Source organism: Arvicanthis niloticus, chromosome 3 (assembly GCF_011762505.2).
Source record: "Arvicanthis niloticus isolate mArvNil1 chromosome 3, mArvNil1.pat.X, whole genome shotgun sequence".
NCBI classification, from domain to species: domain Eukaryota; kingdom Metazoa; phylum Chordata; class Mammalia; order Rodentia; family Muridae; genus Arvicanthis; species Arvicanthis niloticus.
Genome location: NC_047660.1, coordinates 44849624 through 44864022, shown reverse-complemented (window position 1 = coordinate 44864022; position 14399 = coordinate 44849624). Strand labels below are relative to the sequence as shown.

General features: G+C 40.7%; 1 protein-coding gene across 1 annotated transcript in view; it reads left to right on the top strand.

The window, feature by feature from the left end:
- Cpb2 (carboxypeptidase B2) overlaps positions 1–14399 on the top strand; it is a 46138-nt gene that overhangs the window by 17564 nt on the left and 14175 nt on the right. The window contains exons 5-9 of the mRNA XM_034498660.2: positions 4007–4108; positions 6148–6252; positions 8555–8665; positions 10322–10415; positions 12856–13058. Of these exons, the coding sequence (XP_034354551.1) occupies positions 4007–4108; positions 6148–6252; positions 8555–8665; positions 10322–10415; positions 12856–13058 (615 nt within the window). The remainder of the gene's footprint in view (positions 1–4006; positions 4109–6147; positions 6253–8554; positions 8666–10321; positions 10416–12855; positions 13059–14399) is intronic.

The following is a 14399-nucleotide window of genomic DNA, read 5'->3' as shown; positions in this document are numbered from 1 at the left end:
CTTGCTGTTCCTTAAAGGCACTGTGTTCTCCTGATCAGCATGGCCACTTCAACCAGGAGGAATTACCAAAAAAATCATAACCAACAGAGGAGTTTTGTTTTGATTTTTAATCACACTTGGGTTGACTAGATAGCAGGAATGTATCCTTTTACTGATGTCTCCCCTGGGAAGGCTGCCCCTGTATTTGATAAACTGGCTCTACATCAGCATGTGAGTCTAAGGCTGAGAGTATCTGTCATTTCTGGGAAGAATACTGAAGAAAATATTCAATGCTAATAACAATAGAAAATAAAGGATAGGACTGCTATATTGAAACTGTCCAAAACATTGCCACTGTTCATGTCTCTTTGGACCATTATCTGAGTTTTAGTCCTTTTTAAAAGACTTATTTTTATTTTTTATGTATATGAATGTGAGTGGCCTATTTGCACCTATGGCTGCATGACGGAATTGGGCATCAGGCAGGAGAGGACATCAGATCCCGTTATAGATGGTTATAAGCCATCATGTGGGTGCTGGGATTTGAACTCAGGACCTTAGGAAGAGCGGTCAGTGTTCTTAACCACTGAGCCATCTCTCCAGCCCTCTAAATTTTATTCTTAATAATCACCAGATTACCTCATAGAATTAAAGTGATATATTACCTTCTATTTAAATGTTATAAACGAATGCATTTTATCCTTCTGGGTAGGAGCCTTTAAATCAGGATGTCTTTGACTGGATGCCTAAAAATTGGCAGGAACCACAACTGAGACTTGGGTAATAAAAATCAATTTTATCTTCCCTTTTTGAAATCATCCATTTCTTTGCAATTGGTTAATCCGGAACTCAGTCTGCTTCCAGAACCTATGTGCCTGGCTGACTGATGAGGCTGTTACATTTCATACCCCACATTTCTTCTCTCCAGCATCCTACATCTCTCCATTCTACTTAGGGTATTTCCCACCAGCATCTGTCGCCAGCAGTGTAGACCAACTTGATGTGGACAGGCTGGGAAGGAGTGGCTTGAAAAGCAGAAGATGCCTGGCATGCACTGTGTTGAGCTTGATAGCAGAGGGAAATGCTTAAACAGGAGGATTTCAAAATACATTATTAAATCATTTTCCCCAAACAGTTATTACCATATTCTTATGAAAGACTTGGAATGGTAAACACACACCATGGCTGTGCTCATGGGCTAAGGAATCCAGCACATGACATAGACTGTCTAGACATTTACTTGTTCATATTTCTGGAGTCAAGAAGTCCGAGATCAAAATGTTGGAGACAGTTGGTCCCTTTCTTCGAATGCTGTTCTAGTTTGCTTTCTCCTGCAGTGATAAACACCATGACCAAAAGCAACCTGGGAGAAAAGGGGTTTCCTCATGCCACGTAGAACCACCTGCTCAGGGATAGTGTGTGTGTGCATGTGTGTGCAGACACACACACATGTACACACACACACTGCAGTGGGCTGGACCCTTCATTATCAGTTCATAATGAAAAAAAATGCCCACATGTATTTGTCTACAAATTTGAGGCATTTTCTACATTGGGCATCCTCTTCCCAGATAACTCTAGCATATGTCAGGTTGACGGACAACCAACCTGGACATATGGCTGTCCTCTGTACTTCCCACATGCCTCCATCTGAATCTCCCCTTCTTTTAAGGACAGTAGTCAGACCAGATCAGTGCCTCCCTTGAACTTCATCATAGACACAGGCTATGTAAGTGAGCATCAGGACTTCAACAAACCAGTTGGGGAAACATGCTATGTCATCGCCACAGTATTTCAAAACTATTTTTAAGCTTCCCCTCCCCCTACTCCAAATACTTTGTAAAAAGACTCGTGGGAAATATGGTACATTTACTCATAAGGAAATTCTTTTATCCTTTGCCTACTTATGACTACCTCATCATGACCACCCAAGATGGTCTAGTAAATTCATCATTGAAGCTGGCTCCAAAGCTGTTGGAAAAAACTATGCTGAATCACCAGTACCACAGCACTGGTTAGCCCATGTAGCAGATTCCTCAGACATATTCACCCCAATATAATTGATGAAGAAAATAAAACTCTAGTGAATAAATAACCCTTTGGTGGTTAAATCTCTGATACCTCAGAAACCGATTTGAAACTTGGTGACAGGCCTTTCTTTTCAGGAGTATCTTTGTCCCCAGGATTCATACAAGAGCTCACAATGTTCTTGCTGATTGTGTCACGGAATGAAGACCTAGGGTAAATGATGGTCTGGTTACCATCAGCCAGGATCGCTGTGGGAAATCACCACTAGGAAAGCTCTTAGAGATAAAACCGGACAACTGATCGTCATAAGTTTGCCGGGTCCAAGACGACCGAGGAAGAGGGTCTGTAATAAGACATGACCAAGTTTGATCCCAGCTATCACATACCAGATGATAATTCAATATCTGCTAGAAAGGGGATGCTAAAGTCAGCCCCAGAAATTATTTTCCTCTCATTGTAGTTTTGCTAGACCCTCAGAGTCCTTTGCACTCCTGTGCTGAAGGGAGTAAGGTCACCACTTGAGGTGGAGTTTCTTTCTTCAGCTTATCCATATTTACTTTTTGTGGTTACCACAGCCTCATTAGGTTTATGGTAGGAAGCAATCATGTTGACTTCTTTCCTGTGTAAACAGAGTGCATGGGTTGCCTTGGTTCTAAAAAGTGAATTTGTGTGTTTGTGTGTGCGTGTGCATGATGTGTGTGTGCGAGAGAGAGAGAGAGAGAGAGAGAGAGAGAGAGAGAGAGAGAGAGAGAGAGAGAATGTCTGAACCTGTGGCTCACTGATTCAGCTAGGCTGGTTGGCCAGTAAGTTCCAAGGGTCTTTCTGTCTCTGTCCCTCCTGACATACTCCCCCTTCCCCAGTGTTAGGATTACACAGGCATGCTATAGTGCCCAAATTGTACATGGGTGCTGGAGATTTGAACCCAGGTTCTCACACTTGCTTAGCGATCACTATAACAACAGTAATCTCCCCGGCCTTGAATTTCTTTTTTAAGCCTCATAATGTGAGCTCCAGAATGCCCGGTAGGAGGACCTAGGACCTCATAAAGAGAGACAAGAGTCTCAATGTCATAAGCATCTAAAACATTGGTTCTCACCCTTCCTAATGTTGCAAACCTTTAATATAGTTCCTTATGTTGCACTGACCCCAATCATAAAATTATTCTAGTTGCTACTTCACAACTGTAATTTTGCTACTGTTATGAATTGTAATGTAAATATTTGTGGAGATAGAGGCTTGCCAAAGAGGCTGCAACCCACAGGCTGAGAGCCACTGTTCTAAAACAAGTGGAGTCGGGCATGGTGGCTCAAGCCAATAACCTCAGCATTCAGAAGGCTGAGGCAGGAGATAGTAAACTCAAGGCCAGCCTGGGTTACATAGTGAGATCCTGTCTCAAAAAACAAAATAACAAAAACCCAAGGCATAGTTTAGTCAAGGCTCAGTGGCAGAGTGCTTTTCTCTTATGTACAAGGCCCTGAATTCCATCCTAAGTACCAGAAAACGAATAACAAATAATGTCTGGGCTGGAGAGATGGATCAGCAGTTAAGAGCACTGGCTGCTCTTCCATGGGACCTGACTTCAATTCCCAGCACCCACATGGTGGCTAAAAATTGTCTGTGGATACAGCTTCAAGGGATCCAATACCCTCTTCTGGCCTCCTAGACACCCATGTGGTGCACAGACATATACCCATAGACATAAAATACAATTAAATAGAAGCCAATACTTTCCAAGGCCACATTTTAAAGATCAACTCTGCTCTCTGCTTATTGGAGCTGCTTCAATATTTTCTTAATCCTTAGAATTCACCAAAACTCTGCTTTCATTTATTTTCAGCGGAGGAAATACACAACCTCAAGAGATTTCATTTCTTCAGTTCATCTAGATGCTGATAATGGAGCGGAGATCTCCTGTTTGTGAGGACGCTGCCTATTCTCTGTGATCAGGGACATCCTTTGAACTTGTCCTGTTACTAACCTGTGGCTTCTGTTCACATAGATCTATTCCTGGATAGAAGTTATAACTGAACAGCATCCTGACATGCTCCAGAAAATCTACATTGGATCATCGTATGAGAAGTACCCACTTTATGTTTTAAAGGTATGTGAGGAGAGTCATTTTGAGGGGAGATTGACTCTCCAATAGTGTTTGTTATGACTTCTGCTTTTGTTGTTGTTGTTCAGGAAGTATTTTTGATTTCAAGTATCTTAAGTTTAATGTCCAGCTACTTATGGATGAATTACTTTTAACATTTTTTTTTTCTTTTTTCCCCCTTCCCTTCTCTCTCTTGCTCTGGCCCCTGCTCACTCTTATATGTAAGTACACTGTAGCTGTCTTCAGACAACCCATGGTTGTGAGCCACCATGTGGTTGCTGGGATTTGAACTCATGACCTCCAGAAGAGCAGTCAGTGCTCTTAACCACTGAGCCATCTCATCAGCCCAACTTTTTTTTCTTGAGTAATGAGTTTATAAGACTGAAACACAGCTCTAGAGTCCGACTCATCTGTGTTCATGGTACATTAGACAATTAGATAAGCCACTTTCTGTGGGCTTCAGCTGCCACATCCATGAAACAAAGGGAGTAGTCTAGGCTATTCTTCAAGCCCTTGTGTTGTTGATATCACTACCTCCTCAGATTGGCCAGGAGAGATTGTGTGTGTTGAGTTGTTCTTGGACAATCAGGAGCCTAGCTTTTGAAAGCAAAGTAGGAGTTGTGCTACCAAACAAGGTAAGGACAGATAGCAGGGCCATACTGCAGCCGTTACCTTGGCCACCCTGGTCACCCTCATGGAGTTATTTACTCTCAGTTGCAGAGTCTTGTGGGAGAAAATTTGATTTTTTAAAAAAAATAGTTACAAAAATAATTTCAGGATATGGAAATCCTGAGTAATAAAAATGAATGAATATGTAGAGTAATAAAGACAAGAAGAAAATAGAATCATATATTACCATCTATACCATTCCAGGAGGGCTTCTTTTCCAACCCTGTAGTTAACAATATCCAAATAAAGGAGAGAGGAATATTGCCTTGGATGGGCGTTTTCTTTAAATAAATTGTGCTTAGGGAAGATGAGTGAATGTGAATACTGGAAAAGCTGTAGGCATCATGACCATCATAGTATTTCCTTTTACACTTTCCAGATCCATAGTTCTTTGTTCTCCCATACTGTCTCCCTTAAACATTAAAGAGAAGCTCTGGAGAAATGTAATTAATAGGAAAATACATTTGCTCTAGGGGTGTAGAATTGGTATCTACTCACTGGAAACAGGTAAGCATTTTCAGTCGCTCAAAGATAAGATGCTAACTTGGGATCTCAGGTTCAATCTGCCCTTGACAAGAACTTTCAGTGCAGACTCAAGGCAGAGAGGAGGAGCACTGGGTTCCTCTAGCGACTGAGTTGGTTTAATCAGATTAGTTCCACGGGAACTGTCATGGAATGCCCACCCATGACACACTCTTGTTTTGTGTACGTCTTGCAACTGGATGTCTGGAAGCTGAATGAATACATGAGAAAAAGCATGCACCCTGGCTGGTTGCATCAAGTTTTACTCTTATTTAACTGAGGATGTGCACACAGTATAAGGCTCTGCAGACCCACAATGCTGCCAGTGTCGGAGCCAGCAGGTGATTTAACCCATAAAGCTTAAGTAGGTAGACATAGCTAAGCTAATGGTATCGGATGATGAATCAGCTGGTGATGTGCTCATCCTTGGGGGGGGGGAGCTAAGAAATAGTATGTGCATTAAAAGTGTACTCCATGGGGGAAATGTGAGGGAGTTTGTATTTTTGAAGTCTCTATCTTTCCTGCAGACAACTGCCTACCAACAAACACTGTTTACCTCTGAGGAGTAAAGACATACTTAGAGCAACTGTTCTCTGCTTCTCCTTCTGTCTGTGGTGCCTACAGAGTGCAGGGACAAGAGGACTTTAACAGTCTTGGCTTCAATATCAATATCTCAATCCACACATGTCAGATCTAAGCAACTGCCCCTTCCATCTCAATGGCTTTTAAATTTACTTCTGAGAGTTTTCAAGAGAACAATATATATTTGGTAGGACCATTGAAGAGTGAAGTAAAAGAAGAAAAGATGGGCTATATCATTTGTGTCGTATTTTTATTTGTGTGTGTGTGTGCAGGTCTCAAGAAAGGAACAAAGAATCAAAAATGCCATATGGATAGACTGTGGAATCCATGCCAGAGAGTGGATTTCACCTGCTTTCTGCTTGTGGTTCATAGGCTACGTAAGTACTTCCCGTAGGCTAGTGGTTTTCCACAAGGGATCCAAGATCACTGGAGTCAGAATCAACTGGATTACAGTTAAGCTGCATTTCCCTATATCATACCGTGGATTTCTTGGTTCATGTTTTACAAGTGAATCTTAGAAAACTGTAGTGTCCACACTGAATGAAAACTAGGAAACAACATACTATTAAGTGATAAGCTTCCTAAGTAGAAAAAATATTTGAAGCAATTAGCTGTTTGGTCTTCATCATCACCATCAATCATGATTTTGGCTTGAACTGGCTGGACATCGTTTGCCACATCCCATCCTTGGGATCTGAACATGAAGCAAACACTTACAGAGCTGATAATTCTTCTTCATGTGTCATAATTTTAAAACTCTGTCTCTGAAGAAGGGATTGGATTTAAGAAAAAAAATCATATATAAGATAAAGAATGTTCCATAAAGCGACACAGAGGAGGTCTATAAGCTTCCATAATGAATAAAGGCAGTAAAATTATGCTTCAAAGCCTACAAATGAGTACATATGCCATCCATTTTGATCAGCTTAAAAAAGAAAACAGCACTGTTGAAAATGGGCGTGGCCACTGCTGGTGGACATGCATTGTTTACTCATCGATACTTTTAAAAAAATTAACCTGGCTACAAGAACTATCTAAATGCTTTACTTCTGACAAGCAACTCTTCCCTACATAAATAAGAGCACAGCAGTGTGTATTCAGATAGTGATGCTTTTGCATAGCACAATTGTATAGATATATTTTATGTTTGAAACCTCCACATATGAGTATTGTATTGGCATCATATCCCAACTCCTTCTATGTCTCCTCCTCTACTCCCTCTCAACATCACAGGCTTTTATTCTTTAGCTATTCACACACACACACACACACACACACACACACACACACACACACACACACTTATAAATACTTTGTTTAGTGTTGCCTCTATATATCCATGTTTAGGAATGACCATTTGGGATTCGATAACCTATCAGGGCCTGGGGAAGACTTCCTTTTCCTCTCTCGGAAGCCATTAAATGCTGGTAGCTCTTCATGTCGACATGTTTTAATTATGTGTATGTGATGTGAGCACATGCACAAGTGTGCAGGTACCCATGGAGGCCAGGAGTGCCAGATCCTTCTGGGGCTGGAGTTGCCATGGCTGTGGGCCATCTAATGTAGGTTCTGGGCATCAGACACTGCCTATGATCTGAAGTGCTAAGCCATCTCTCCAGCCCTGAAGTAGGATTTAAAAGAAACCTTTAAAAGTTCATAGTGAGAAAAACTTGTTTCTTACTGATATCTTTTGATTTGTGTTTAAGACAACAAACAATTCTAAGCTACTGTACAAACTAAACTATGTCAAAGCTTTCTAGGTGGCATGATTTCACCTGTTAGAGAACATTCTTTGAGGTTCTCCTGCCTGAGGTTTTTTTTTTTTTTTTTTTTTTTTTTTTTTTTTTTTTTTTTTTTTTTTTTTCATCATTTTGGATTTCCTTGGACTCCTGAAAGATGTACCCTATATATGAGTGTGAGTGAACACGGGGAGAGTGAGGGGCGGATGATGAGTGCCAGCTCCTCAGAGCAGGTGCCTACTAAGACTGCCATTTGCGTTACAGCCACGTTACAAAACGTGAGGGAAAGACCTGAAAGCAAACTTCATGACAGTTCTAAGAAAAAAAAATTTCTAATTCAGTCTCTGTCTAAAACAGTGGTTCTCACCCTTTCTAAAGCTGCAACCCTTTAATACAGTGCTTCATGTTGTGGTGACCCCCAACCATACAATTGTTTTCATTGCTACTTTTTAACTGTAACTTTGCTGCTGCTATGGATCGTAATGTAAATATCTGATATGCAGATGGTCTGAGGTGACCCCATGAAAGGATCACTTGACTTTCAAAGGGGCCGAGGTCTACAGGCTGAGAACCACTAGTATAAAACAAGATCAGGAAGAGTTCTGGTTACTATGGATTATTGAAAAGGAGCCGAGCTATCTCTTTTGTAAGCTTTACGGCTTTAAAGGGTATCCTTTCTTGACGTTTGAAGTCGGATTAGAAATGGGTGGTTCTACTTTTCTATCCTTGTTAAATAACAAGGTGGCCATGCTATGTGTTCCCTGTGGTATCCGACTAAGTAAATTTAGACATTTTAAGGGGCTGTTACTCTCCTTGCAAATTAAATCTTCACACTGAAAGCTACCAAACAACTTAGGAAAAGAGGAAAATTCATTTCAAATTGAGGCCAAACTTAGAAGGACCTCAGCTGAGACATTAAACACCCTTGGTTTAACTGCAGGTAACGCAATTCCATGGGACAGAAAATATGTATACCAAACTTCTGAGGCACGTGGATTTCTACATTATGCCAGTGATGAATGTGGATGGCTATGACTACACATGGAAAAAGGTGGGTGCAGCAGCAAAGAGAGCAAAATATGCCCGTTGGGAAATACAGAGATGCGGATATTCGTCATGGAATTCATGAATCATGGATTCATTCATAGAATCCTGGGCCTTGGTGAGGATGTTTTACTATGGAAAAGAAACTGTTCAATAATGGGAGATTTCAAATATCCATAAAAACAGAGGTAGTTGCATACCAACTGCACACTAACCCGCTAGATACCCATCTCATGGCCTCAGTAGTGGTGATCAGCTTTCCGTTACTATGACAAAATACACAAGTGTAAATGCTTAGAAGGAAGAAAGGTTGGTCTGGTGCAGAACATCAGAAAGTTCGGTTAATGGGGCTTGTGACAGGAGATTATAGTAGGAGGCACTGGGTAAAACAAAAGTCCTCCCTCAGGATGGCTAGAACCCAATGTCTCATTATCACACGCAAGGACACACCCTGCAGTGAGCTGTTTGTCCAGCTGGAATCTCCTTCCATTTTCTCCCAATAATGCCATAGGCTGGCAGCCAAGCTTGTAACACATGAGGTTCTGGGGAATGTTACAGATCCAAATCACCCCACAACTCAAGGCCCGCTGAGTTTCGCTCATGTCCTCTCCCTCCTTGTACTTCACCCATAATATTTTAAAGAAAATCCAAGATACCATATCATCATTTTATTAATAAACACTCCATCATGCATCTCAAAAATCAACTCTTAAAAAAAAAAATTAAAGCTCACTGTTGTAGTGGTGGCCCATGTCTGTAATCTCAGCAGTTGGGAAGCTGAGGCAGGAGGATCCCCGGGAGTTTGAGGTCAGCTTCGGCTAAATAGTGTTCTGCAGGGCAGCCTGGGCTACAGTGTAAGACCCAGTATCAACCAATCACCCAGCCAACTTATTACCAGCCCAAATCAGCACAGTACAGAGAGATCACTGAAATGCATAGCTCACAGTTCTGAGCTGAGTTACAAACTGTTTTACTTTACTTTGAAGGAGTTCAAAATGAGCTTAATAAGAAGGCCAGTGTCCAGCTTCATGGAACTAAATGGATTTTTATACTTGTATAGGCGAAAATCCATGAGATGTTGTAGCTGCTCTTTGCTGCTTTGTGGGTTCTCCTTTTTCCACCCTTTATCCCCTCTCCCCACTTCACCTCCTGTATCACTAAATAGGAAAGAAGGATAGAGGGGAGGGAGAGACATCCCTGAATCTAATTTCTTTCCCTTTGTTTCTTCTTTGAGCACGACTACTAACAAAATGCAACTGTCCTCTCCACCCACCAAAGACCAACAACCACCAATTCTGCTTCTCATTTATATAGCATTTGTATACCCTCTGAAAAGTTCCCAGAATTCCCAGTGCCACACAGTCGCAGAAACTATCTGCAGCTGGCAAAACTATACCTCTGCTAGAGCACGAGGCAAATCATAGTCAGCTACTTCGGACAGTCTGAAGCAGCCCCACGTCCCCACACCTGGGATTAAAATCAAAGCACATTCTTGACCAAAATCCCAGAATTCTCAAAAATGTCACTACAAGATATCATTCCTTTGTTAAGCTCAGGCTAACAGTCTGAGTGAGTGTGGCAGGGATCTGACTGGAGATGAGGGTGTATAAGAGACAGAGGGGACGCTCCAGCAGGATAACCTGTCCCCGGCTGGTTCTTTTAGGATCGAATGTGGAGAAAGAACCGCTCTCTCCACAAGAACAACCGCTGCGTGGGCACAGACCTGAACAGGAACTTCGCTTCCCGACACTGGTGCGGTAAGCATGTGTTTCACGTGTCTCTTCATGCAAATGGTGAGAGGAGCCCAGGGCTTCAGGGAGATTACAGGGAAGTCTTGGCTGAATTAGCAGGTAATCTAATAACAAACATCCTGAGGAATTGTAGTGACTGTAGTGCTGTGACTCGAGCTGACAGTCACTTTAATCTCTCCTCCTACTGTTGGCTCATCTTTAAATAAGAAAATTGAACCAGTCGATTTGTATTCCTTGATCATCTTACACATGTAGACAATGTATCTTGATTATATCACCTTCAGCTTTCCTTCTCACTCTTCCCAAATTGCCCTAAATACGTTCTTCTCTCGCTTTATCTCCTCCTCTTCCCCTCTTTCTCCCTTCTCCTCTTCCCCTCCCCCCTTCTATAATTCACTGAGTCCATTTAGTGCTGCCTATATGAGGGTGGGGCACTTACCAATGACCAAATCCACAAGGAAAAATGACCACCTCCCCCAGCAACCGTCAATTGCCCATGGTTCCTCTGCTAGGAACTGGGGCCTGGTGAGTTCTGGCCGTATCCACGCTGGAATGTGTCACGGGTTTGATCTTGTGATGGTGTGTGCAGTTAGTTGCTGTGAGTTCCTGGGTGCAGCAGCCTTGTCACGTCCAGAAGACAGTGTTTCTGACCTTTGGCTCGTCCATTCTTTCTTCTGCCTCTTCCACAATATTTCCTGTCCCCTGCAGGGGTTAAAACAGATGATCCACTTAAGGCCGAGGACTCAACAAGGAACAGGTTTTAAAGGTCTCTTCTACTTCCTAAATTAAAAATAAAAAAAATCTCAGAACCAAGAAACTCAGAGATCTCTCTTTAACAAGTCATGTTTATTATTAGGATAATAAAGACTAGGGTAGGGAACACCTTTCATTTTCAATAGTATAGGCAAACGTTTATTTTTGTAGTGTTTGGAAACATCTTCTATTGTGTTCAAATATTGCCTTTCTTAACAAGTTCATTTTTCATGAATAATATAAAATATTAAGAAATAATAAAAATATTAAAAATGATATAAAAACAGGCACAATGGGAATTTATCATCCTTTGGTTTGAGTGAGTTAAGGTCTTAGTGGGTATGGACTTGGATCATAGAAACAATCTGCTCTCAGGGAGGCAGATGGAAGTTTACCCTTTCTTCCCATTGTGCCCAAATTTGTAGTTCATAACACTGCAGTTAAGAAACAGCTATAGGCCAGGGATGATGATATACATCTGTAATTCCAGCACTTTGGGGCTGAGACAGGCAGATGAGGGGGTGCAAGGTCAGACTGGGCTATGTAGCATGCTACAAACAAGCTCCTTAAATTATACAGTGAGTGTCAATCATCTGCCATATTGAAAATATGTACATAGTGCTTAAGTAAAATGTGGCTCTCTGAGGCTCCACTCCTGTGAATTAGGGACAAAGGACAAATGTTGAAAGGCAGGTGTATTAGTCAGGGTTCTCTAGAAGAACAGAACTGATAGAATGAAATATATCAATATACATACACACATACACATATTTGTATACTATGTATACTTTGCATACATTGTAGATGTTTACATATACTACATATAAACCATATACATCATATAAACATATACATATACTATGTATACATAGTATGCATCATCTACATCATTTGTATCTCCTACATCTATAGCATATACATCATATACATACATATGCACATACACATACAATATACATACACACATATGTGTATATATATATATATATATATATATATATACACATATATATACACTCCACTTTAAACAATTCAATTAATTAAAACCCTTCATATGTGTACCCAGTCCCTTGGGTTTTAGTTAATTCCAGATATTGTCTATTCTAAGAATAGCCATCACATCAGGCTACCATACAAAGAGATACATATTGTGACCTCTCAGACTAATTAATAAAGCTTACTCTGGTACCAAACATCATAGCCACATTCTATATCATTAAAACTCATGTTTCTAACTGTAAGACAGATCCAGAGACTTATTTCCACAGTCTTGTTTGCTGTTGAGGGCTCTTTTTTGTTTTGAATAAACTATGCTGATTTTTTAAATTGCTAAGACCAGAAATAGAATCATTTATAGTGCCTAAGGAAATTCAGAGTTTATTTTTCCTCATTTAACCAAAAGTTTGGAAACAAGTTACATCTTAAGCCTTCCTGGTTGTGTTTTCAGGACCCAAGAGAGCTGCTCCCAGGCTTTAAGGAAGACCCACCTAGGATGACCTTAGCAAGTTTGCTATAAATACTTGACTTCAAAAGAAACACAGACAACATTTGATAGACATAAAGAAATATATCTCTTATAGAATCTCCCCTTATCCATCTTCCTGAATTTGCTGCACAATAGCTATGAGGGAACTCACAACACACAGAGGGATATGTATCTTACAGTAATGCCATATTAACAATTTTACTACAGAGAAAGGTGCATCAAGTTTCTCCTGCTCTGAAACCTACTGTGGACTTTATCCTGAGTCTGAGCCAGAGGTGAAGGCAGTGGCTGGCTTCCTGAGAAAAAATATCAACCACATTAAAGCTTACATCAGTATGCACTCATACTCCCAGCAAATACTCTTCCCCTATTCCTATAACAGAAGCAAAAGCAAGGACCATGAGGAACTGGTAAGTGCTACTTATTATTTTCCTTTAAGCATTTTATAAATTAAACAATATTCTATCCAAGAATTAAAAAAAAAAAAAAAAAAAAGACAGGACAACCTTTTCCTCTACGGGACAATAAGTAGGTGTATTCTCTACACTCTAACTCTGCCAGGAATTGGTTTGGGTCAGAGGGCACTTAGATGATTCTAACCATAGGGAATGCCTTCCCTATATTAGGCAAACTGTGCAGAAGCCAGGAGGGGAATGTTAGCTGATGTGATTTGAACAAGGACTGGGGTCAGAGAATGGTAGCATTATATGGTGATCACTGACTTTCTAGGACAGCTTGCCTCTGGCTAACTCATATGGGTACCAACAGTGGGAACTATTTATACAGTGCCCTTTTTAACTCCAAGAGTTGGTACTAGCAAAGAGCCATCAGTGTCTGCACTGAGACAAAACTGTTTGGATTGTAGTGGACAACACAGGACATTCAAAGAAGCTCCACACAGTCTGTTATCATCTTACTGCTTTTTGGTCCCAAATGCTCTGTTTGGATTGACAGGTATAAAGGATGCAGGACTCTCAATGAGTTACACCAGTGGTTCCCAACTCTCCAAATGCTGCGGCCCTTTAATACAGTTCCTCATGTTGTGGTGGCCGCCAATCATAAAGTTATTTCCTTGCTACTTCATAAGTGTAATTCTGTTGCTTTTATGAATTGTAATGTAAATATCTGATATGCAGGATATCTGATATGTGACCCCCCCCCAAAGGGGTCACCACCAACAGGTTGAGAACAGCTGCGTTATCCTCAGAATTAGTTAAGTCCTTGTCCCAGGTGCTTTGGAGACAGTGGAAGTGCCCTGGCATCGGCAAGGGCTGATCCCTGTTTAGTGGATTGTACTTACTGCTTTGTTCCCTAGCTCTAAGAACAGAGTAAAGCATCGCCACATTAGATGGGCTGGCAATTATTCATGACAAATATACATTTTCTGAAAATAGCTTGTTTAAAATAAAAAACCATATTAATATGATACTATGCTTTTTAATTTTCAAAGGAGATGTTTTAAAGAAATGTTCATCATTTTATTATTTATCTTTATTTGCTAGTTTATTTATTAATACTGTGCATAGAGAAATAAAAGGATATTTATCATGATTTAGATACAGAATTGATCTGGTTTTACCTTATTTGGTGGTTGCTATCAGTGCAATTACTGGTCATGAATAAAACTCTGTATCCTGTCCACATTCAAAGAAGCATTAGCTAATCCCTGCGATTAAGGCTAATTCCATATGGCTAGAGTGAGGACCACAGACAGCTGTACTCATACACGATGGAGCCTCATTACTATAGAC